General features: G+C 30.1%; 1 protein-coding gene across 18 annotated transcripts in view; it reads right to left on the bottom strand.

Annotated features, from left to right (window-relative positions):
- Positions 1-783: 783 nt before the first annotated feature.
- Positions 784-27,270, bottom strand: part of LOC145263054 (sodium/hydrogen exchanger 9-like) — a 328,320-nt gene continuing 301,833 nt past the window's right edge. For 8 of the 18 annotated variants that reach the window (XM_080119884.1, XM_080119889.1, XM_080119886.1 and 5 more), the window contains one exon: positions 784-7,751. In XM_080119884.1, the coding sequence (XP_079976010.1) occupies positions 7,641-7,751 (111 nt within the window). In that variant the 3' untranslated portion in view covers positions 784-7,640. Of the gene's footprint in view, positions 7,752-14,292; positions 14,310-23,098; positions 23,223-27,270 lie in introns of all 18 variants that reach the window. The other 10 variants (XR_013864465.1, XR_013864464.1, XR_013864468.1 and 7 more) reach the window with 2 other exon arrangements.

Here is a 27,270-nt window from a genome sequence, read left to right as displayed (position 1 = left end):
CTGACTAGAGATCACTTGGCTGGTAGAGAGAGTGGGTTCTGTTCACCATAATGTATGGTGCACTACAATCAACTTAATCTGAGGTTGTTTTTAAATTTTCTTCTGCCATTCACAGTGAAATTTGGAGACGTAGAATCAACAGTTTCTTTGCAGATCAAGAAAGCAATAACGAATGACTACGTAAATTGCAATAAAAAAAACTATGAAAAAATTGCAAAATAAAAATAAAATAAAAATAGTAAAAAATTATAAAATAAACAAATTAATAAAAAATGTTAATGAAAACTTCTAAAAAATAGAAATTCAATATAAATTCTAAAAAAAAAATTGTAAAAGATTGTAACAAAAATAAATTGGAAAAAATTTTGCAAAAACGATTATAACAGAAATTATCAAAAATTATATTATGAAATAAATTGGAAAAAATATGTATAATGAAAAAATTGAAAAAGCTAAAGTGTAAACATAGCTAAAATGTAAAAATAGTTAAATGTAAAAATAGCTAAATGTAAAAAAATTAAATGTAAAAAAAATTGAATGTAAAAAAAATTAAATGTAAAAAAAATTAAATGTAAAAAAAATTAAATGTAAAAAAAATTAAATGTAAAAAAAATTAAATGTAAAAAAAAATTAAAATTTAAAAAATGTAAAAAAACTAAAATATATAAAAATGTAAACAAAAAATAAAATGTACAAATAAAACTTCCAAGTTAGAAAAAATAAATTGTAAAAAATAAATTGTAAAAATATATTGATGAGAATAAATGAATTGCAACAAGTAAATAAATGTTGTCATTATTTATTGTTTCCTTTTTTAGCATATTTCATGCCTCATGCAAACTTGACAGGAGCAAATTTATTTTTATTTTCCAGTTGTCTTTGTTGATACATTTGTAAGGAGAGAGTGCTCAACATGGCTGATAGAGCTTATGAAGATTTACACTTGAAATGCATAAACATAGCAACAGTTTCTTGCTTGGCAAATGACTTCCACATTGTGGCTTTTTAGATGAAATGTCATAAAAAGTAAGAAATCATGATGTCAAGTGTATGAGCGTGCACACACACACACACACACACACACACACACACACAAAAAAATATGAAAAATATACAGCAGTATGATAAAAATAAAGGTTGAAAAATTTTATGTGGTGTAATTTTTAGATGTCTCGGCATACTTTCTTCAGATCAGTAAAAATTAAGGCGAAAAGATGTTTTTACAAATGAATTGAAAGTTAGGATTAAAAAAAAAAAAAATAGAAAAAGAAAAACGATCTTTACCGTGAAAAATTACAAGAATTAATTTCTTTCTTTTTCTTTTAATTCCCAGATTCCCAATGCAGATTCATTTCCAATATCTACGTAAATACATCTTTTTCTCTTAATGTATATACATCTGAAGACGGTATAAATTGCACGGAAACATAATATTAACTGAAAAGCAATCAATGTCACGCAAGATTTTCTAATCATTATTTACACACAAAATATTAACACAAAGAGGAAAAACGTTTTTATGTTTTATAGACGTTAAATGCATTGTTTTAATTGGTTTTATTAAATATCAAACCTTTTTGCTATTTGACGCTAAAACATGAAATCTATAGTAGACAATTGAACACAATCTGCTATTTTAATCATGGCTTCTAAGAAATCGCATATTCATACATAAATAACCAATTCAGTACATTATAATATTACTTCCACTTCACTTTGTTGTCTTTCTAAAGTTTGGATTGCAATTTTTTAATTTTTTTTATTCTTATTGTATTTTTTCTCATCTCTATTATTATCATATTTTATATATTTTTCTGCCTATGTATATTATCTATTCTTACACCAGTTTTATATTTTTATATATATATATATATATATATATATATATATATATATATATATATATATATATATATATAAGAAGTATATCATGGTTTGCTTGAAGCATTGTTTAATGGACAAAGGAGTTTTTCAAGGCTTGACAATGCAGGAATTGTACAGTCGTTGTAAGCAGATAAATAATTCAATAATATTTTTTTTTAATTTTATTTACCTGATTAGAGATGTTCTTTTTCAACTGAAGATGGTATTTATTCCCCCCAAATTTCCTCCCCTTAACAATTAACATAATTTTTAAACTTAAAACCAGCGTTTAGAACAAGTGTAATGCAACAGCCGCTTGAGTTGAACCAAGTTGACAGCATAAAGAGTGGATTACATTCTACCCGCTGAGGATGAGAGATGCTCTCAAAAATATTTTTGGAATAAACGCCATCTACAGTTGAAAATAACATCTATAGTCCGGTAAATAAATTTAAAAAAAAAAAAAATATTAATGAATTATTATTTATTTATTTGCCTACGACGACTGTACATTTCTTGTATTGTCAAGCCTTCAAAAACACCTTTTTAAATATATATATATATATATATATATATATATATATATATATATATGTATATGTATATATTTTTTTTTCTTCTGAAATACAATGTTCTAAAGAGTTCTTCTTTGTCTTTATTGATTAGATTAGATGAACTAATATAGTTTATTTAAATTTGAACTGTCATCAATTATTTCTTTATATATACTAGCAAAAGTACCCGTCGTTGACTGGGTTCAAAAACAGCCTACAGAAAATGGACTCTGATTTATGAAAGTATGATAGGTTATGAAAAGGAAGCGTTGTATAGAAATAGCTTCGAATTTGGGCGTATAACCAAAGCAAAATATGATGAAAGTAAAAATACAATAGATAAACCCCATAATTTATAATACCATACCTGTTCACACTGAAACACTTATCACAATATTCTGTGGATCTATATTTAAAAAACCTTGTTAAACTTTGTGACATATTTCCATTCTATGGAGGTCAGGTGTGAACAAACACCCCATAATTTTATTATACCATATTTCTTCAAACTGAAACATAATTATCCAAGTATACTTATGCAGATAGATATGAAAAGTCTTTATTAAAGTTTGTGCCTATTTCCATTCTATGGAGGCCAGGCGCGAACATAGATGCCACAATTTTATTATACCATCCCTATTTAAGTTAAAACATACTTATCAAAGTATTCTTATGTACATCTATATCAAAAACACTTGTAAACATTTTAAAATTTTTTATTTCCATACTTTGTGGACCCGGCGCGAACGCAAACCCCACAATTTTAATGAACCACCGTTTCGCCAGAACAAACATACCCATTCCTGTGTCTTGATACATCTTCTATCATTATATGTAATTAGTTTTTTAAAATAGTCAAACATATAGGAGCCTATTCGTGACCAGACACACACACACACACACACACACACACACACACAGACATTCAGCTTTATATTATAGATATACACACACACACTGGTAAGTTACATTTTAATTGACCAAGGAACAGATTGAGTTCACAATCGTAATTTTTAAAATGTTTTATATATTTATCTTAATGATAGCTGAATGCCTATATCTGTTTCTTGTTGTCTTACACATGTTTCAATGACAGAAAAGACAGTTTTGCTACCAGAGACTAACAGATATCAAAAGCCACAACAATAAAAAGATGAAATTATAGATATATAATTTTTAAAATATAATTTTTAATATCTAAATACATTTCCTTTTCACAAACAATCATCGTGTGTGTGTGTGTGTGTATATATATACACACACACACACACACACACACACACACACACACACACACAACTGTTACATCAATGATTCGTTTCGTAGGTGTAAAATAAGAAAAAAAGGGTAGGTAGGCTCGAACCCGGAGCCTTGAGGTCAATAGGCTGACAACATACAACTGCGATACAGCGATGGAAGCAATGTAAGCCGTCAAATTTAGCAATTAAAAAGTGAATGAGTTCAAACAGGTGCTGGATTTTATTGATGCCAAACATAACGCCATGGGAGAATGAAATCCGCAGTTAACTATTTCTGCAAGGCAGTTTTTTGGGGTTTTATTTTTTCTCTACCCAACTTGTTGGGGGGGGGGAGCCCAAATAAATAGCAATTGTCTGATATGACGGTTTTCACTGACATTTTATACCAGAAAGCCAAAGACACACACGTTGGCCAATAAAAACGGCAAAAATTGTGCGTAAAAATTAAAGATACACACCGATTTGTTTTTTAAATCTTAGATATTATCATCTCGGTAGCATATGAAAAGTTATAAGAATGAGCAACCACCCCGACAAAAACCTTTGCAGGATATACAAAAAAAAATGCACACACAAACACACACATTTTCGCTTTTTTAATATATACTCAGTCATGGATATTTCTTTGAAAAACAATCATTAATTAATTAATTATTCAGTTTTATGGTTTCTTAAATGATTAGTTTTATTCTACTATAAAGCTTAATTCTATTTATGTATAGTTTCTACATTGTGGATAATTGCGTAGAATTTAAGATAAAAATGTTCAAGCACATGGAAATATTTTTTTTATAATTATATATATATATATATATATAGATAGATAGATAGATAAAAGTGACCTTGCTGGTGTATGTGCAAAAAGTCTCTACTAAATTTAAGCGTATTTTATGATTGGGCCATGTTGGGTGACCTGCTAGTATATATCAAATTTTGTTATTTTTCTAGCGATATTTATATTTGGTGGTTTAGGCAGAATTCTCTACTTTACAACTGAATAGTCACCCCCCCCTCACAACATAGGGACGTGTACGAACACATGTATGTACATATTTACATAAATACAAACACATATTTGTTGTTTATCTACTTAATTATTATGAATAAAATAATTATCCATGAACACATGTTTTGCCATATCTATGGCTCAGAAGTGTGGCTGACATTACACACACACACATATATATATATATAACAGCTATATGACGTTATAAAAATCTTACTCTGCACAACCCTATAACTTTTTTGAATTTCCAACCACTTTTTCATTCCGAAATCGAATTTTCTTCAATTTATTTATTCAGAAGAAGTCTTACAATAAAGACGAAACGTTGATGGACATATAACTTGATTTGTTCCTTTTGTATCTCTATCTTGTCGGAATACTATTTGCATTATTCCCATCACATACACACACACACATATATATATATACATACACATGTGCCAAAATTATATGCGAATCAATATTTTCGTTCTAATTCTGATAGTTTTTTAAAAATTAAACTTAGCACGTCATATAACAACATTAACAAATACACAGATCTAAATTTCTAAAAACATCTGCACAATAGTAAACAAACGGCTGCCATTTTGTTGATTTGCAGCCTGTTTCAGCCAACTTTATATGCAAGATGGGACATAAGGGTGTTTTAATAAAGCTGCAAAATCTGAAATTGTTAAAATGGTTTCATAATAAAATATCAACCTTAGAAATAGCCTAAAAATTGGACTGTCATCATCGTACGATTAAAAACTTTTTTTACTTACCCTGAACTTTGCAACGTTCTGACAAAAGGAAAATTTGTAAGAAAGCACCTGTGTCGCATTGAGCTATGATAGGATCAAGTCCACTGTAACCTTCTTGAAACTAGCAAAAAAGTTTTTGAAAACGCTGGCGCTCCTGATGTGCCTATATCAACTGAATGCCGTCAGCTAGGGATTTTTATCCTGGCCCCCCCCAAATCAACAGATATTAGACCATCCCGTAATGATCCGGTCCCTATTGACTTTGCTGTGGTATTCTAATTACAATTTCATCAAGTTACTCTCCTGCTCTTTCTCTCATATTTAGAGACAGAGTGAGCCCATGCTGTATGGTGACTGACAGCTTCCTGATTTTGCTAAGAGCAAAGTGGAGTATCTGTTCTGATACAACTCTTAATCTTTTCTGTCCTCGGTTAGCAAAGAGAGAGTCAATTTTTATTTCGTCCCAATCCAAAGTGGCCTTTTTTGGGAGAGTTGGATGGATTTTCTCCTCATCAAACTGGTGTCTAACTCTTTTGTAATTGGAAGTCAAGTCAATCCAGATAATTTCCACGACTTGCATTCTTCAGCTCGTGTATTTCCTTTTACGGGTTTGTTGAGCAGCACGCGGGAGCAAAGTATTAAAACAGTCTGAAAACTGAAAGGTGTGAAACTGACAGTAATCATGCATTATTAATTCCATATCTCCAAACTTGGATCTTCATAAGCTCTAGCATTGATATTGAGCACTCTCTCCTTATAAATACAGAAACTAATACAACTAATATATATAATGTGTTTCTTGGCTAAAATTAATTTCTTAACATTTAAAATTAAATATATATATATATATATATATATATATATATATATATAGCAATAGGAAAAACAACACCATGTAAATTATAGGTGCTAATATAATTTTAATATTTCAGATAGTCCTCTGTCCTTTATCAAAAAAATTTTTATTTATTAAAAAAATATGCAATTTTTATCAAGAACTGAACTCAAAATTAGTTATCTGCAATCCAGTTATTTATTATTATAAAGTTGTACATTCTTTTTGATAAAGGCCAGTGGACTGTCCGAAATATTAAAACTATATGAACACCTATTAACATGCTATTATATTTTCCATAAATTTTTTTTTCATTGAAATTTCTCATTTTTAACCAAGAAACACATTTTAAATTGCAATGGAAACATACGTGAATTACTCATAGCACACACATGCATTATATATATATATATATATATATATATATATATATGTGAGGGTAAAGTACATGACATATCATAAAATGAAATTTTATGGAGACAGAATGTATGAAAGACAGAAAGGAAAAACAATTAAACACAGGAAGAAATAAAAATAAAACTAGAGATTTTACCGGTTTCATTTGGATCAACGAATTTCTTTAGAAAAGGATTTATATATATATATGAGAGAGAGAGACATAGAATATTTATTAAAGAATTAATAAGACCAACTTCTGCCATTAACATTCTTTTATAATTAAAACCTAATAGAATAGCCCCCCCCTCAACAAGAGACAACAAAAAATAATTAGCTTTTAAGTTTGCATTTAAGGAAGAAGTACTTACTTCGATTTAATCTAAGAGCAACAATAATTTAATCTAAATTATAATTTCTTCAAATTCTGCTCTCATTTCAGTAAGTCCATTTTTTTTTTTTCATTTAATTAATTTTTTAATTTTGTCAATTTTTTTCACATGATTTCAAATTTTACTAACTTTTGTATTTTTTGTTTAATGTTCCATATTAGTTTATGACAAGGTTAAAAAGCTGCTTATAAAGGCTTTAAAAAAATAAAATTAAAAAATAAATGAAAGGCTTTTTTTTTTTTGCCACATGTCAACACTGAAATACCAACTTCTGTGGGGAGGGGAGAAAGTGTTAAAAAAAAAAAAAATTTGCACATAATTTAAATTAATCTACAATTATTTTTATCATCAGTGTTTTTTTTTTTGTTTGTTATTTTTTTTTTTTTTTGCTTTTAACATGGATACCACGACAAATAAAAATGTGAAGTTGTTTTTTGTTTTGTTTCTCTTTGAAGAATAAAGAGAATAAACAAAAAAAGATGGTGAAAAGAATTGTTTGTTTTCTTTAGTTTAAGGAATATAAGATGCTGTTAAGTAACAGCCTCATAAATGAGGTGGAGGGAGGAGGAGGAGGGAGAGGAGGGCGTGCTGATTATACTCTTTCACCGCGTGAACCTGGTAAGTTGATTCGAATACTCAGCTGGTTGTGGTTATTTTCACCCAAGCCGAGATCCCCACTGGTGGCGTCATCTTCCAAATTGATCTGAAATCAAATAATATGTATAGTTTGTTAGAAAATTAGGCAACGACAGTTATAAGGTCCAAAATTATCTTCTTTAGACAAACATGTGCTCCTACTGTAATAAGAAATCTTATAAACTGCGTCCCTCCACCCGACCCTAAAAAAAAAAAAGATATTGGAAACTTGGGGATGCTTATTGCCATCCAAATTCCATTGAAGACCAATTGTCAGTAAGAAGTCAATGGCAAACGACTGTTGCAATAATGCAAAGTCATTTAAAAAAAGTTATTTTTTCATTTATTCTATTTTTTTTTTTTTTTTACATAGGAGTCACCATTTGTCAAGACCCCAAATCCACTCGAGGATAAAGATTAATGAGTGTATGGTTGTCTCCGAGATAACAGTGTATTAATAGTTAATGGTAGAAATGGATTATTTAGGGGGGGGGGGAAAGAACCCAACAAGAACTTGTTTACATTGGACTTGAAGACAACGATATTCAAGTCAGCTGGAAAGCAGGCCAGTGGAATAAGAGTTCCACAGGTAGGTAGTTCTAGGAAAGAAACTTTGTTCATGGAGTTTGCGTTTAGATTTAGGCACAGATAGAAAATGGGGGGGGGAACTGTTGATGGTTGTTCTAGCTAAAGGAGTTTGTTTTTGTGAAAGTTTGGAAAAATGGTTGGATCATTCTACTGCTCCAGAAGATATCTCACTGCTGATGCAATTCTCTATCTGTATAAAAGCCGGGTATGTCCAAGGATGGAATATTGCTGCCACATCTTGGCAGGAGCTGCTAAAAACAGCCTATCCTGCCATGACAGAGTACAAAATAGGCTTCGTGGCTTAGTGGGGGATGCCCTTTTCTCTTTCCTGCACCCTCTCTCCCACAGAAGAGACGTTGCAAGCCTGTCTTTGTTTTATTGTTATTTCCATAGCAAGTGCTCGTTCGAGCTCCAATCTCTGGTCCCCCCTCGCCAATCTTTCATGAAAAACACCCGTCTAGCTGAAACCACAGTCAGTAATTTTCCCCATTCTTTAGCTGTGCCAAAACCAAAACAAAGACTCCATGAACAAACTTAGAAGTGCACGCCTGTGGAACTCTCTTCCGTTTGCCGGTTTCCCACCTGACTACAACTTGAATGTCTATAAGTACAACATAAACAAATTCCTAATGAACCGGCCCCTTAAGACACTTTATCAAATCTCCAACACTAATGATTACTACAATACTATCCCATTGATTACTATACACGCAATAACCCTTATCCCTGAGTGACTTCCCGGCCTTGATAAGTGGGGACTACCTTGTAAAAAAATAAATAAATAAAAAATAAAAAAATAAGAGTAGAACATGCTCATCACCATAACATCAATAGATTGCCAATCTAAACACTGTACCCTGAGTTTAGGCTCAATCAAGAGTAAGCCATATAATTTTGTTCTCAATTGTAAACAATAGAGCGGTACTGCTTTTGTCAGTCTTGTAATTCTTGCTTCCTCCTATTTTGTCCTTTAGTCCTCACATTCCATTGACAATATTTCTAACCAAGTGTGTGTGAGGGTAATTGTCTTTTCTTGGCCGGTGGTTATTTTTAGTGGCATTTTCAATCCTCTCATAATATTCATCTCACTAACCCTTATCACCCATAACACAGCAATGAGCATATACAGATGCAATATTCGGTTGGATCAGGTCTAGAATATCAGCTTTGATACGATGTTAGTCAGCCCTCTGACTAATCAGAGCTTTGTATCTTTCCACACATGTTGATTAAATAAAAGAAAATAAATTGTCATATTTTTGATTTGTTTTCTATCAGGATAAATTCCTTAATACAAATCTGAAAAGAAAAAAAAATTTATTTGTTGAATATGTGAGAGAGGAACCATTTTCTTAGTGCAAAAAAGCAAAGCAGATGGAGGCATTTCTGTCCTTCTTCCATGTGAGTTTCCTTTACCGCAGCTCCGACTCTACAAATTTCCAATAGGTTAAAAAAAAAAAAAAAAAAAAAAAAAAAAAAAAAAAATGCATTATACCTGCAAAAAGCTGGATGGGACAACATGCGGTGAAAGGTGTGTGAGTGTGGTTTTCCATATTTTTTTTTTTTTTTTTATTTTATTCTTCAAAGGGAGACAACCAAAATAAGCAAAAAATAAAAAAATAAATTCATGAAAACTTGAAAAAAAAAAAAAAAATTGTTTTGTGATGTGCATTTATTTAAATGAGTTTTGTTTTTACTATTATCTTCATTGACAATTTTTATTACATTTTGGCTAATGTGCTCTTTAACCTTCTTAGAATATACAATTCATTTGCATTAAAAATTTTTAAACTCTTTTTTAAACAAGGTATATTTCCACTTGGAACATAAAGGGCTATTATTTGGAATAATGTCTAATAGGTGACTGTGGGGAGTTGAGCAGTGAGATGTCTGTTCATATTACATTTAAACTTCAGTACAGTCAGAAAAGCAGGTAACAGGGAAGGAATTCCAAAGTCTAGCTGTTTGAAGGCATGAGCAAATTATGACCTTGTAAACATATAGGATGCTCTTTGGTGTGGATAATTTTCTAGCTTGGTAGAGGGAGCCCACCTGCTTTGCAGCAGCTTTAGCAATGTCCTCAATGCATATTTAAATACTGATAGTTGTTGATCTGATCATCCCTGTACTTTGACTTTTCTTAATTAATGATCGGATTTAAATATGTCAGAAATGTCCTTATTTACGAGGAGAAAAGGAAAGCAGACGGATGCATTTCAGGCGTTCTTCCGCGTGGGTTTCTTTTTTTGGGGGTACAAGTACAGAATTAGACACTACGTCGGTTTTTAATGCAGATAAAAATCAAGCACTCCGGATTTCTTCACTGATGAAAGTACAACACAACCACATTGATACACCGACTTCCGTTCGATCACTGAAGTTAAACGATATTGAGCCTGGTCAGTACTAAAATGGGTGACCTATTGGTAATACCAAATGCTGTATGCGCTGTATAGAGAGGGATGAGTGCCGCCAGGCTATTCTTTCTCAAGACACGCTGCATGGAATAATTCAATCCTTCCTCCTCCCGGCGACCACAGAGGGTTAAGGGACTCATCCATCTAAAGACAGAAGAGCTTAAGTGTAGTAAGAAAACAGATACTACACTTTGACCTTAACCAAAATCCCCATTTACTTGCCTCCCCACAAGGGCAGAATTAGACAAAAGATCAGTTTTTCATGTGGGGGAAAAATCCAGCTTCCAAAATAGACGCATTCTCGATTGGAACAAAAATAAAATTTGTTTTAGTCTAGAAAGATTTCTCCCATACTGACCGAGTACAGAACAGGTATTATACTTTGATCCCAATCTTAAGATTGAGAATGTCTAAACAATAATTGGATTTAAAGATTTAGAAATATAAATGAATCATAAGTCTGAAGAAGTCTTGAGCATACATTTGCCGAAACGTAAAGATGAAAATGATGAGAGCAACAGTCGATAGAAAATAACGTGATTACAAAATAGACATTTTAACAAGAACCAAATATACAAGAAATAAATGTTACCAAAGGCAAGATAAATAACTAGTTGGATAAATGTTTTGCATCTTAAGTTATTTTAAAATGATTTTAGTTTAATACAAAGCTGTTTAATTTGATTAAAAGGAAAAAATATGGCTGATATTAAATTGTTTTGTGGAGTGTCAATCGATCCAAAATCTCAAAAATTACGCAAAAAAATATAGTTTGGTTGAAAATTGCATTTTTCTGCTGAATCTTTAATTTTTTAGAGATTATCGAGACTTCACGTGATCGTTTAATTTAAGCCACGTTCTTAACCAAATAAACTCTAGCTTTGTATTGAACTAAAAGGTGCTTTAAAATAAGTTGAAACATAAAAAAAAATTATCCAGCTAAATAGAAGAGTAACTTGCCTTTGGTAACATTCTTTTTGTTTTGTTGGTTCTTGTTAAAAATGCCTCCAAATTGTAATTTTATTTTAAATGAAATAAAACTTAAAATTATAAGTTAAAATAATTCAAAATTAAAAAAAATATATATGAAAAAGGGTGATTGTTACGATATAGTCGACAGATTAATTTTTTTTTTTAATATATCGTTTTCAGCAAAAACGATATTATATACTTACTTGTCATGCAAAATAATAGCAATATATTAAAAAATTCCGAAAATTCATTGAGTAGAAACTTATTTCTAATTAAAAGTAATCTTTGGGTAAAATTGCATTTTTCTTAGATGCTCTAAATTAGGCAACAGGAAGCTTAACGCAAGAGACATAACTCTGAAACGAATATTTTAGATTACTTGTGTCATGGCACCAATATTTGTTGCCTATAGAGATAGACTTTTTTTTTTTTACTAAAAACACAAGAGCTGTTGTTCTACTCGATGAATTTTTGTAATTTTTTGATATATTTCTATTTTTGACATGACAATTGAGTACAAAATATTGTTTTTGCTTAAAATAATATATTTTAAAAAATCGATTTGTTGACTATTGCTTAACAAGCATAAAAAAAAAATGATTCATTATATTAGCTATACCTAGTCTGTGCTGCTTAGGTGAGTACTTATATTTTTGTTAAACATTTTAATTTTTTTTGGTATTTTTTGTATTAATCGGACAATTGTTTTCATTTCAAGTGTTATCTGCACAACGTTTAGGTTGATGTAACCTCCGACCTTTGTTAAGTATTAAAGTCACTATGTTTTGGCAAAAAAAAAAAAAAGAGGGTAGCTCTGTTTTTTTTTCTTTCTTTTTTTCCTGCCAAAATGTGGCAACTTTTACACCTGACGAAGGTCAGAGGTTACATTGACCGAAACGTTGTGCAGACAACTCTCAAGATGAGAACACTTGTCCGATTAATCTAAATTTACAAACATTGGCACCTTATCTCAAAAATTGAACTGTAAAGTATTTTTTTTTTTAAATAGGATTTTTAAAGTTAAAATTAATTGACCCAAAGTGTTATAAAAATATGAATGCTTGTAGTAATTTATTGTCATAAAATTATTGAATGTAAAAAGCTCCCATTTCACTCTTAATAAAATGGAGATTTGCAATTTTAAGAGTTAAGAAAATATCAAACAATAAAATATAAGACAAAAATTAAAAAGCGAGTAAATAAATCAAGGGTCGTGCCATTCAAATAAACAAAAGGCACCAAAATATTCAAAAGATTTTAGAAGATGACATCACTGAGTTAACTAACATATAAAATTATCTCGTCTGATTTTCAAAGTCAGACCCAAATAGCATTTAAGCTGACAAATCTAACTTTGCTTTTTATTATATAATTTTTATTTGTTACTGTCATAGCATGTTATTGGCAATCTAATGTACTTGGCTGTTATTAAAAAAAAAGCGTAAAAACCTAGTCTGGCTGCAGATAACATTTTTATCCTTTATATTATGTTTACACTGCAAAAGTTTTATTTGGTTCAATTCCTTATTTTAACAAAAATCATTACAATGATTTTAAAGATAAAGAAAAGCTTGAAATCTAAGGGAGTTAATTCATACTTTTACTTAAAGGTAAAAAATAATATATAAAAAAAAAAAGGTTTATAGAAGGCAGAACATTGTGATAGACTCGAGCTGAATCAAGTTAAGATGAAGTTGCTTCAGTTTGGGTCTATTCGTTAAAATCTCTGCATTGTTCTGCCTCCGATAAACCTGAATTCCAGTTTTGAGTTCAAAAATAGGAGGGGTTATTTTTTGAAACAACACCTATAGATTTGACTCTGGCTGATGTTTTTTCATAGTTTCATTTTCGTTTTTAATAGTGGTGCTTGTTCAGAATGAGAACAAAAATTGAAAAATTAAATTTCTACCAAAAGCAATGTTATCTACGTAATTATCATGTCGCAATTAGTCACAAATTATCACATAATAAATATATTTCACTGATCCAGCAATCCATCATTACTATTTTGAAATGTAACTTAAACAAGGGAAGTAACTCATAGTTTGGAAACTTTATGATTTAAGTAAAACTTATAATTATCTTCAAAAGCAATTTTCATTAATAATTAATTTTTTACTTTATCATTTTTCATAATTTTTGAATATGTTACTAATTGCAGCAACATGGAAATTAAGTAGATAAAATTGTTTTTAGTCCAAATTCAATTTGTGCTATTATTCTAAAGAAGCACCATAAAACCAGTACACTAAGACTGATGTACCCGACAACCCAATTTTAAGTCACTTTTAAAACGTTTTACAAATGTATATATATATTTTTTTAATTAAAGTTTTACAAATGTATATATATTTTTTAAATTAAAAAGTTTTACAAATGTATATTATTATTATTTTTTTTAATTAAAAAAAATGTAACGAGAAACAAAATATACAAATACAAAGGATAAAAAAAATTTAACTTTAAAAGTAAAGACATAAAAAATAATATTGCAAACAAAATCAAATAAAAAAAATCAATAAAAATAGTGTTGGTTGGGAAGTTAAATAGATCCATATTAAAAAAAAAAATGTCCATATTAAAAAAAATGTCCGCTCCAAGTAGCCGATATAAATTGATATGTAATTATACCTTTATTTCTGATTAAGCTGCAAAGAAAGAAAAAGTTGTTATTGTGTCAGTACGACTTCCTGTTAAAAAGGATAAATATGACAACAAAATAAATGAAAAAGGCATCAAATATATATGTGTGTGTGTGTATATATATATATATAGTAAGTTATAAAATATATATGGCAATATATTTATATATGCCATATATATTTTATGGCTCACTACGTAGCTCTACCTATGTATTGAGTACTGTTGAAGTAAATACTTAAAATTTACGCATAAATTTATACCTAGTAAAGTAAACTCTTAAAATACTAAATTAAAAAAAAAAAAATGTTTTTTTACATAAAAAAAATGCATAATTTTCCCCAAAAAGCAGGATCAAAACAAAAAGGTGACACACACAATTTTTAGCCAAAAAATGTCAAAAATCCAATTTTATTTTTAATTTATTCATAAAAAAAAAAGAAGTTAAAACCCATTATTTTTTTATTGGAATCTAGTAATTTGTATATTTGTTCATTTGTGAACTGTTATCCTAATCTTCACATTTGTCATTTCACAACGTTTTGGCCAACTATTTCTCTGGCCAAAACATGGTGAGACAACAACTATGAAATATCGTAATTAATAAGGATGCAGTGAAGAGACTCGGTATTCCAATCCCATCGGTTAACCACATGACGATGGCCAGAGGAATAGTTGGCCGAAACATCATAAAACACGATGAGGATAACAATGCATAAATATATAAAAATGCAAAATGTATAATTAGTTTATTTATTTATTTGTGGACCATTATTCTCATTTTCATAGACGAAGGCCAGAGGAGTAGTTGGCCGAAACGTTGTGAAATGACAACAATAAAGATTAGGATAACAGTCCACAAACAAATAAATATACATTATCTCTTAAGTATCAAATCAAATGAATTAAAACTTGAAAGACATTGATTAGTGCATAAGTGTGTAAAAAAGTAAATTAATTGATTATAACTTATTTATTTAATGGAAAAAAATATTAAAATGATTAACAATATTTAAATAGAATTCAAATCTGAAAGAAAATTATTATTAAAACACAACAAAAAGCTTACGTTTCATTTACTTTTTCTGAATCTCTTAACATGATTTCTAAAATTGACTCATTCAGTTCCAGATTTCTCTGAAAATGACAATGGGTGTATGGATGGGATGAGGTGTGTGTGTGGGGGGGGGGGGGGCGTTTTTTTTTTTGTTTTTTTTTTTTTTTTTAAACAATACTGTGAATCTTAAGCTATTACAATTAAAAAATAAAATTTTCCGCATTAAAAAATTTTTTTTTTGTGATCCTGGTCCTCAATGTTTCTAATTTTATTTTAATTTTTCAAGATTAAAAAAACAAAACAAAAAAAACCTTACACTGATTTTTAAACGTTTACGCACAGAAGGAAAATATTAGATCACATTTTTTTGCATGTGTCAATATTGAAAAAACAATGCTTAATTCAATGATAATATCGTTAGTTTGAGAAATTTTCTTTTTTCTTTAGAGGATTTTTTCATAATATTTTTTATTCCTGAAATAATTAAAATTATTTTTTTAATCTACGAGGTTTTATTTTCCGAAAAAAAGCAAAAATTCATGCTTCTTTTTTCAGTCCTTAAAAGAATTACTTTAGTAAAGGTGTTTTTGTTTAAACAAAATAATACATTTTCACTAAGATTAGAAAAAAAAAAAAAAAGAGAAAAGTTTATTATATTCCGTGATCATCTAATATATAAATAGTAAAATGTGTATGTGTTTGTATGTCTTGCAAAACTTTCAACACACGTGGTGGATCCTCAGGAGATCGGTATCGTTTTCAAGCTCAATCCTTCGAATGACAAATATGAAAAAATTGGCCAAAAACATCCATTCCTTCATCTTCAAACTGGGTTGTTTTGTACAAAGAGAGGTCACTTTTTCATCAACATTTTTGCAAAGTCATCATAAGCGCTTGCAATGACTAGCCTAAATTTGAACGGCAACATATGTCATTTTTTTTTTGGAGGGGGGGGGATTATCCTTAGTATAGCAGCTCTCTCCACCCAGACAATGCTGGGTAGCCATGCTAGTTATTTAATAAATACTGAAAATTTAATTAAAACTGGTTAATTTCCTGAGTTTTGGAGGATCTGTCATTCATTTTGCGCATACCTAATATATATATATATATACACTCGGGTTTTTTTATATTCAAAAGTAATGGACTAATGAATTCAACGAGGTTGTTAGATAGTGCTCAATAAAAAGAGCTGATAATACTTGTTTATTGTTATATAAACATGCTTACATCCAGCTGCTACAAATAGCCACTTGTTTCAATCAAACAACAGATATCATCAGGCAGCGACTTGACTATTCAAAAGTTCAATGAATAAACTTAAAGTTAGATAAAGTTAAAGTTTATTCATTGAACTTTTGAATAGTCAAGTCGCTGCCTGATGATATCTGTTGTTTGATTGAAACAAGTGGCTATTTGTAGCAGCGGGATGTAAGCATGTTTATATAACAATAAACAAGTATATATATATATATATATATATATATATACATGGATGAATAGAAACGCAACATTAGTACATGAATAAAAATGAAGGTCGTACGCAGAGAAAATCAGAAGTAACCAAAAAGTATAAAAAAGAAAAATCTATGTCTTGATGGGTGGACTTTTATCAGTATTTTGTTTTATTTTCGAGTTTTGAACGATTATCGAAACTCTAAAGATGATAGCCTCATGTCTGCCATCTTGTCGGTTTAACTTAAATGCTTGACACTACTTGCATTTCAAACGCTTTAAAATAACTTAAAACACACAAAAAAAACTAATCCAGGTGGAAATAAGAGTAACTTATCTTGTCTTTGGTAACATTCATTTGTTATATATTTGTTTTTTTTGACTATCTTTTCGTTTGTTGTCTATAGTTCAAACTACGTTTGAGTGATTGAAACAGATTTTGAAATTTTTATTTGTGTGTTGACTGCCCAGTTACTTCTGACTCACTCTGTACACCATCTAAAAGAAAACCATTAAAATCCGATGCGACTTGGCTAAGTCGATTTTCTTAATCTGAAAGGAGAAAATTTGCCAAATAACAGGCATTAAATGTTTAAGTTGCTGTGAAAAGTTCTGTGAATCTTTTGGATGCAACATCAAAACAGGTTTTTAGTTAAACAATGCAACTAAAACGTTACAACTCATCTTTATTGCTGAAAAAAAAAATAATAATAATTAGACTACAATCTCCACTTTTATCAAATAAAAGTTTTTTTTTTTTAGAACTTGGGTAGACCTTTTTAAACCAGATGAAAACATGGTTATATACTTATGTGTCATGTCAAAATTTGTATAAATCTCAAATATTATAGATGTTGGCAACCTCCACATACCCCTCCTGCCACCGCAAAACTGGCATGATGGCGACACTCGTATGTAATAAAGAACGTTAAAACAAAAACAAGAAAAATCTTTTTTTTTAAAAAAAAACTCAGACAAAAAACTAAAAATGATTCAGTAGAAAAATAATTACAGGAAAAAATTGAATTACTGAGTTTTATCATATGTCTTAAAATGGAAGAGTTGTGTGACCAATTCAGTATGACAAACTGACTTATCCCCCTTAACTTATATTAAGGGTCTGCCATAATTGTGGCTGGGGTTTTGTTAAAAATACTTCTAGCACATCTACTGGATCATTTTTTGTAATTTTTGTAATTTATACTAATTTCAATATAACACATAAATATGTGATAATGTTTTCACCTGAAATGCGTTCGTTTAAAAACAATCACAAATCTACACAAACACCATCCTTTTCTTAAATACCAACCCTTTCATTTTTCTCCCTTTTACAGTCGAGCACAGTTGAGATTTTTGATTGATCAACAGAAGTGCCCTCCAAATTATCTGAAAAGCGCCACCTACAAACATTTACTCATTTGAAACATTATTAGCAACTTTTTTCAACTAATTTCAGAGCATTAAGAAATTATATCCATTCAGCGTTAAAAGTATTAAAAGAATATCTTTTGAATTAAAACTTCATAAGAATGAAAACTCCAGAAGAAACCATGAACATTAAAAAAAAAAAAAAAGATTAAAAAATGTTTAGCATTATTAGTATAAATGGAACCATTTTAGTTTATTTTTTGCTAAAAGAAATATATTGAGAGGAATAATGAGAGAAATACAGCCACTTCAATTAGGATTTGTGATGCTTCTTTAAAAATCACTTGAAAATGAAAAAAAAAGTCTTCTTTTTAAATAAGCTTAGTTTTGGCTTAATATTGTTGTACATTCTTAGAACCCCAGTAAATGGTGGAGTGCATAATGACGCAAATCGACAAGTTGCATGCATCAGGTTTAAGTTTGTTTCAAAGTGCCACTTTCACTTATAGATGTTGACAACTTTCAGATGCCAGGAAAAATAACCAGTAAAAAAACAAAGCAGAAAAAGGGGGGGGGGCATAAAAAAAAGAAAGAAAAATAGAAAGAAAAAACAAAGAAAAAAAAAAACAAATGAAAAAAACGAAAAAAAACCAAATGAAAAAAACAAATGAAAAAAAACAAAGTAAAAAACAAATGAAAAAACAAAGAAAAAAAAAACAAATGAAAAAAAAACAAAGTAAAAAACAAATGAAAAAAAAAACAAAGTAAAAAACAAATGAAAAAACAAAGAAAAAAAAACAAATGAAAAAAAAACAAAGAAAAACAAACAAATGAAAAAACAAAGAAAAACAAACAAATGAAAAAACCCCCCAAAAAACCAAATGATAAATAACAAAGAAAAAAACAAAAAAAAACAAAGAAAAAAAAAACAAATGAAAAAACAAAGAAAAAACTGAAAAAAAAAAAAAATCAAGAAAAAAAACTATTCAATGTTAGTTTGCTGTAGAAGTATTCATTAAAACAATTAACCTATTTAAAAAGTAAGATGTTTTTCTCTTTCATTGCAGTGATTGAAGAAGCAAAACGATATTTTGTATCTTAAACTACCTAAAAATAAAAGCAGAAATACCCAAAAAGGCTATTTAAAAAATATTTTAACCTCCTTACTGTTAACTAACCATAACTTATTATTACTATTTTTTTTTTTTTTGCAAAAAGCAAATATAATACTAAAAAGTATAACCCATATTAATTCGGATTTTTTTTTTTCAAAAGGAAATAAACATCTGCTTGAGGGGTGAGAGATTAGGATGTTCTTGCAAAGCGATAGTTTTCATAAAACTTTCCCTTTTTTATTCACAAATTTCTGAATACATAGTCGCCGTTTCAATAGAGCAAGATTAACAAAGATAACTATTATTATTATTATTATTATTATATGATTACAACAGAAGAAGGATTGCTCTGTAATGAAAATGTAATTAATTGTAGTCATTAGATATTTTTTCTTAATGCCAAATTTCAAGGAAGATGTCTTATTACCAAATTTAAAGACTAAAATTTTAGGCTTCAGTCATGACTGTTGCAGACAAAACATTCTAAGCTTAAGATTACAAGCTGAATTGATTAAAGTAAAAACAATCTGTGGATTCAATTCAGATTTTCACCTTTATAGAAACCAGCAGGGCTACTCTGTGTTGCTAGGAGGCAAAAACGTAACATATTTCCATTAAAAATTCTATCTCTTTACATCTACATTTTGATGAAAAGTAGTCAGGCTTCACTGAGTTTTGATACATTCTACTGATGGACCCAAAATAGGGCGAAAAAAGTCTCAAACATCCCGTCAGCTGTTTTCATGGTTGCATGAGGTGCAATGTTGTCTGATTGTACAAATAATTGTGTGTGTGTGTGTGTGTGTGTGTGTGTGTATATATATATATATATATATCAAAACATCGTTAAATTCATTACCCTCACAGCAGCAGCCGTATAGAGTAATGGTGAGAAGCCTTGACTGTCATTTGGGCGGTCGGGTTTCGATCCTGGCTTGGGGCAGTTGCCTGTCTAGCCGCACTGATGAGCTGTGAAACAGTACTGTATGTGGATATATATATATATATATATATATATATGTTTGGCGGTACAAAATTTGTATAAAGCTTTAAATAAAATAAGCAGAAGTTTCTCTAGAGCTCTTTCGGTTATCATCCGTCAGGAGGAAAATCGATAGCATAACAAAATAATATTATCTCGAAAGTTTAAAAGAGTTCTAATGGGGAACTATTGAATGTGTCAAAGTACGGGGGCAAACTAAAATTAAATTTTTTGTCGTTAAAAAACAATAAATTTAATTTTAGTTTGCCCCCGTACTTTGACACATTCAATAGTTCCCCATTAGAACTCTTTAAACTTTCGAGATAATATTATTTTGTTATGCTATCGATTTTCCTCCTGACGAAATAACCGAAAGAGCTCTAGAGAAACTTCCACATATTTTATTTGAAGCTATATATATATATATATATATATATATAAATAAATAAAAAGGAGCAAACCGAGTTATGTGTTCAAAGTTTCGTCTTTATTTTGAGACTTCCTCTTGATGAATGAGATTAAAAAAACAAAAACACCAGTACAAATATTTGAAAATATTTCATGTGCAAAGTGTGAAGCTGTTCTATTTCAGAAACAGAAAAAGACGTTGGAAATTCAAAAAAGGAATGGAACTTGCATTGTTAAAGAGAGGGAAATTTTTAATAACGTCATATCGTCATTAATGTTTTTTAAAAGATATGAACGCAGTTAATATTCTTTCTGGAAAGAATATGTGTTAAAATTCAAATATAGGTTTGTAACAGAAATGAAATGAGTGTTTTTTTGTTATGTAATTTATTGATTGAGATTATATGTATTAATTATTACAGGGGGTGTTTCTATGGTGGGAGAAGGTTAACCTGTGTCTACAATTAAAATTATGTTCTTTTTATAAAAGTTTACTTATTAATGGCGCTACATTACAGAAATGTGCATGTTGTTTAATTGTGCTTGAATTAGTGATAAGTGCTGATTCAAGAAGTCTCCGGCACGGTTTATTTTAAATAAATTTAACTACTTTTGCTTGTTTAAAGTCAAAGGTGTGATTATGCTGCAATGAATGAGAGAATAATGCACTTAGAGAATTGTTATTTTTTATATCTCTTTTATGTTTACTGAGACTTTTTTCTAACTTACGTTGGGTTTCACCAACATATCTATGATGGCACTTTTGGCAAGAAATAGTGTATATGCCTGCATTGGAAACTGGTTTGTTTGGGAGATGTTTTGTAGTTTTTAATATTTGTTTTATAGTTTGTGATGTGGTTTGTATGATCAGCGCTTATCGGTTTGTTCCTCTTTATTTCTCTATTTTGCCGGAATACTATTTCCATTATTCTCATATATATATATATATATATATATATATATGACTATAAGGTAATTTCCTTGACCACTATACAGAAAATACAGGCCCTTGTCAAGTTTGGATATTGAAATGTTGATTAACTCGCGTAGGCTGTGCTAATGTTTGTATTAAGCAATTTTGAAAAGTATTAGCTCTAAGGTCATCTTACTAATGTTAGGATTCTGTGAACCTTCAGAGAATGAATAATGTTTTCTAAATTTTAGATATTATTCATCCAGGGCAATGCTGATCAAAACCATACAAACTTTGCGGGTATTTGTTTTGTAGTCTTTTTTACTGTTAGCTGGATATACAAGCACACAGACAACTGATCTTTATATAATAAATAAAAGATGTACCCGGCATTGCTCAGTATTAAATGTAGCAATAAATTCCTTTAAAAAAAAAAACGAAGTAAAAAAAAAAAAACGGAACTAAACTATGTGCATGCAAGTATTGTTTTTTCTAAAAAGAGTTCATTTCTTGTAAGTGAAAAAAAACAAAAAAAAAACAAAACATACTTGAGCTAAGATCAAAACCCAAAGACAGTGAGTCAAGTACAATAACCATTAGGCCAGCTTCACATGATCTTTAAAAATCGTTTTCAAACCTACTTATTCTTAACATAATGTGAATGATTCGCACATGCGCAATCGTGAAACAGTTGATAAACAAATAAAAATCTGATGACTTCCAAGTAGCAACTTTTCAATTTTTACTCCCTTAGCAGCCCTTATTTTTTTTTTTTGGGGGGGGATAAAAATCAATTAAAAAGTTTTCCACATGTCTGAATACCCTATATACCAAATTTCAAGTTTGTACATAAAAAAAATTTGCTTAGTATATATAGCTGGAGAAGTGTCCTCACACACATTCTCACTTTTATAGATATACTAGAAGATACACCCGGCATTGCCTGGTCATAAAATATGCATAAATATTATATTTTACTTAATGCAGAATTCTTATTATAAATAGAAATACCGTAAGTTTTAAACGTAATGTAAAATTCATTAAAAAAGAAAATGAAGGCAAAACCATCATTACTACTTAATCATTGTGTAATTTTTTGATATGTTACTAATTTCAACATAACAATTAAGTAGAGAACATTGTTTTTAGTTGAAACTCAATCTTTAGATTTCCATTATTACTCCGAACATCTTTCACCCCCTCCCCCACATACACTGTAAAAAAAGAAGAAAAAAAAAGAAACAAAGGTAAATTGTTGGGAGAATAGCACCCTTGGTCACCACCATAACTGACCCCTGTCTAATAAAATAAATGAAACTCTTCCGGTTTTCTCTAAGAGGAAACAAAATGCTAATCTTAATTTTTTCGGTTAGTGCCCTCGTTTTCCGTAATCAAATTTGTAACAGTAAGGAGGTTAACGATAGTTATAAGGAGAGTGAGTAGCCAAAGCGATGTTAATTAGAATGGGTTAGAGCAGATACTAAGAGCTTGCTTACTTGGTCCCACACATTCGGGGAGGTGGAGTAGGAGGGAGACAAAAACAATGCTGATGGTATTTTTGGTGAGAAATTAAAGACTCAATTTTTCAGCATCCTGAAGCGTCGGCAAATCCACAAGAACCTCAAAAAATAAGTGAAAATTAGTAGAACGGACAACAAGGAAATTAAAGCCAAAAGCAAACAGAAAATACCTTTTTTTTTTCTTTTTTTTTCTTTACCTGTTTATTGTTATTGTTGTTAGACACGCAACCATGCATAAAACTCGTCCACCAATAGCTGAACTAGTAAATACCATTTTTCGAGTTATACTTTTTTTTTTTTAATAAATTTGACTATTGTTCTCATAGAAATTGTGGAAGTGCAGGTGATTATTTGTCACCAACATTGATCCAGCGTTCCATCAGTACAATTACATTCCTTTCATTAATACAAGGTTCTTTCCATGTATAGCATTACAAAAATTTATCATTTTTCTTTGATCATTTTAAAAATAATTCCAGGGTTACAAATAAAGTTTAAGAACCAGATAAATTCTTCTAAATACTGCTGCCATACTAGCAGAACTTTGATTCATAAAATATACATAGGTTATGCTAATAACAGCTGGCCACCCTGACATTCTATGTTAACAGCCTGATGCTTGGCGTTCTATGCTAACAACCTTTTTTTTTGTTATTTATTCCTCCCCCTCTCTCACCTCAATGTTACCCTTTCTTTCCTTCTTTCTCCCTTCTTTTGCATAAACAGTTGTAAATTTGTTCAGTTATCCCAGTTGGAAATTATATCGTAATTAACTCTTCTCGTTTGATAAAGCCCTTTCGGATTGAAATAAATTTATATTACTTGTATTGATCGGACTATTGTTCTCATCTTGAGTTTTATTTGTGCGACGTTTCCGTTAGATTGTCCAAGAAACAACAACCAACATGCCTGAAGACGTCCAGAGGACAGTTTGACCGAAACGTTTCACAAACACTCAAGACGAGAACAATAGTCTGATACAAATGATATAAACAATTAACCCTCATCTAAAAAATTCAGAACTGAAATAAATTTATAAAGAAATTGAGTGAAATTTGTGGGACACAGCTCAATTGAAATTTGACAAATTTCTGGAATTTAAATATTTTGTGCAAGATTTTTAAGTGATAAGACAATTAATCAGAAGGTCAGGAGTTTTTCAAAATACTAAAAATCGTCATCAGAAAACTTGATTTCAATACCAAAACGGTACGAAATATTGAACACAGAATATGTTGATTAGTGTGAACAAAAAATCTCCTTATATAATTAAAAAAAATTTTTTTTTAATTTTATTACAAAAAACGTTTAATGGGTAAAAAATATTAGGTTTTAGGATATGTGTAATGTAAACATTTTTTAAATTCAAAAGTGTGCCACCATATAAAAAAAAACGTTGGAACCATTGATTTAATCCATAGTTGAAAGATGTCTGGATTTCCCAGCGAAATTGATGATAGGGATGTAGTAACCATGCTAGATTTCAAACTTAACACCAACCGTTTGCATTTATTACTAAGATATTTATGAATATATTTTTAGACTTGCCACTGTCCATCCTGTAATTTGTTTGTGTTTTGGTTCATATTTTTATGCCAATTGCATTTTTTTAGAGATGGATTCAGTATCGATTGTATTTCAATTTTAACTGAAATTCTCATAAGCAACAATATATATATATATATATATATATATATATATATATATATATACTAGCATGGGTGCCCGGCGTTGCCCGGGTATTTGGAGGTGTATGTTGAGCAAAAAAAAAAAAAAAAAAAAGGTCAGTTTTTTAAAACTTTGACCCCTATTATGATCCTTTAAACTTTATTGTTTTGGGCTCAAATCAAGTTATTAAGTTAGATCCATGTCCAAGGAACCTATATCTAAAATTTCAAGTGTTTAGACCCACAATTGGAGGAGTTTGGTAGAGTTCTCAAAGGTCAAATCGTTGAACTTTGACCCCCCTTAATCGCCAAATTTCTGGCCGAAAACCGATCACATTGATTTTCCCAAATCTCAGTACCTTGTATATCAAATTTCGAGTCTGTAGACTGAAAATTAACAGAGTTATTGCGTAGGGAAATGTACACACACACACACTTTATATATATATATATATATATATATATATATATATATATAAAATAACAATATAACTACATTTCAAGATCCAAGGTATTAATCTTACCGATCAGTTCTTCGAACATATAAAAATTACAATACATTTTACAGACCTGTTTCGTTATGCAGAAACAGTCATTATTTATATGACAACATTGAATTTTTTATTACGTATACTTATCAGAAAAAAAATGTTTTTTTAGCATGTTAATTTAGGTAGCCATCTTAGTTATGCATTTTGGAAATTGAACACTTCTTATCTACAATAGCTTTGGCATAATGATTGCGGATTGATGAGGTGGATATATGAATGAAAAAAGTGTCACTTCAACTGTGCTTTGTCAGTCACTTGGTATTGTTGCAATTATTGATGTCTTTTGGGGTTTCAGATGCTTCAGAAATGTACAGTATGTACCCTGTTGCTGACACTCATCGCTGTAACACTTCTAGATATTCCAAGCACTACGGAGCACGATAAACTTGAGAGCGTAAGAAGGTATATGCATGCATGCATGCAACTGTTGTGATCGGACCAGATAGAGAGCAGGTGTGAGATGTTATCTGGTGTTACCTACCCTAAAGTCCAGGACACTCGCAGGACCTTAAACACTATATCTTGTGCATTTATTTGGAACATTCACTCTACCGTTCTAGTCTTGAGTCTTCTTTTTACAATGTTTTAGTCAATTTAGCCTTCGACCTTCTTCAAGTGTACCGTGAGTTTGGCAATCTACATTGACTTTAAAACGGAACTCTTCATTTAATCCATGCGGTTAGAATGCTCTCGTTCTATTAGCCATGACTGGATAGAAGGCCTAACTAATTCGCAATTGTATTTTGTTGCAATATTTTTTAGATGTGAGAGGGTATGATTCAAGAAAGTTGAAGGTTCTACTTATAGACACTGGCGATAGGAACCGACCAATCAAATGGAGTCACATTCTTCTAGCAACCAATCAGAAACCAGAATTGCTCCATAAAAATATTGTATCTTTTAGCATTCTGGCACATAATTTTTTTGTCTCAACACGAGAAAGATCTTTACTCTTTTCTTGCAAAATTTTCAAGCTTGAAACTTTAAAACAGAACAGTTATCTACCAAAAACTCTTTATCTTCAGGACTTGTACAGATTAGCTACCCATCAAAAACTCTTCTAATATTAAACATGGCTTTCAATTCCAAATATTTGGAGTGTTGCCTGCACTGAATACTTTATCCATTACGCCAGGGTTTGTAGTCTTTCAGAAATTTGATAATCTCAGTTGCAAGTAATTTTATCCGCATGACATTAAAAAGTTTATCAATAAACTTTGTATTGTTGGGATTATCGATGCCTTATGCGTTTGGGGTCTTTAATGTTTCAACAATGTACAGCATGCACACTCTTGCAGACCCTCATCTCAGTAACATCCGCCTTGATATCTGAACGATGAGGGAGAGAGATAGACTAATGGAAGATGACTGCACAAAACCTGAACGAAGTCATTCTTTTTGATCAAACAAAATGGAGAGCAGGTGTGAGATGCTGTTGTGGGTTACCTGAAGTCTTGGACACTCACAGAACCTTATATGAAATCCAATGATCTGAGTGGAAAACTTAATTTTATGAATTAAAAAGTTTGACAAGTGTTAATTAGTTATTAAACAATTGCGACCATATTAACAGTTAAATAAATCTCATAGAACCGGCCAAAGTTGTGATGGAATTCAGATGAAGCGTATATTGAGATGATCAACTGAAGTTATAAAACTGACTGAGGGTCAGAATTGTTTTGCAAATAAAGCGTTAATTATTAACAAGCAACACATTCAATTCATTTAGTTCTTAAAACCAAAGCTTAATATAAGATTGTTGTCCAGAATTCAACTCAATTAAAAAAACAAAAATACAGGAAAATCTTTATGATGTACTCATCCATCATGAAACGAAAATGTCATATTCCAAAAATCACAAATTGATTATGTAATCTTTTTATACAGGAGATAAATTTTTGTACAATTTTAATAGTAAATTCTATTCATT

This window comes from Euprymna scolopes, chromosome 38, assembly GCF_053919585.1.
Source record: "Euprymna scolopes isolate OS-2025 chromosome 38, ASM5391958v1, whole genome shotgun sequence".
Lineage (NCBI taxonomy): Eukaryota > Metazoa > Mollusca > Cephalopoda > Sepiida > Sepiolidae > Euprymna > Euprymna scolopes.
This window is presented reverse-complemented; position numbering and strand designations above follow the sequence as displayed.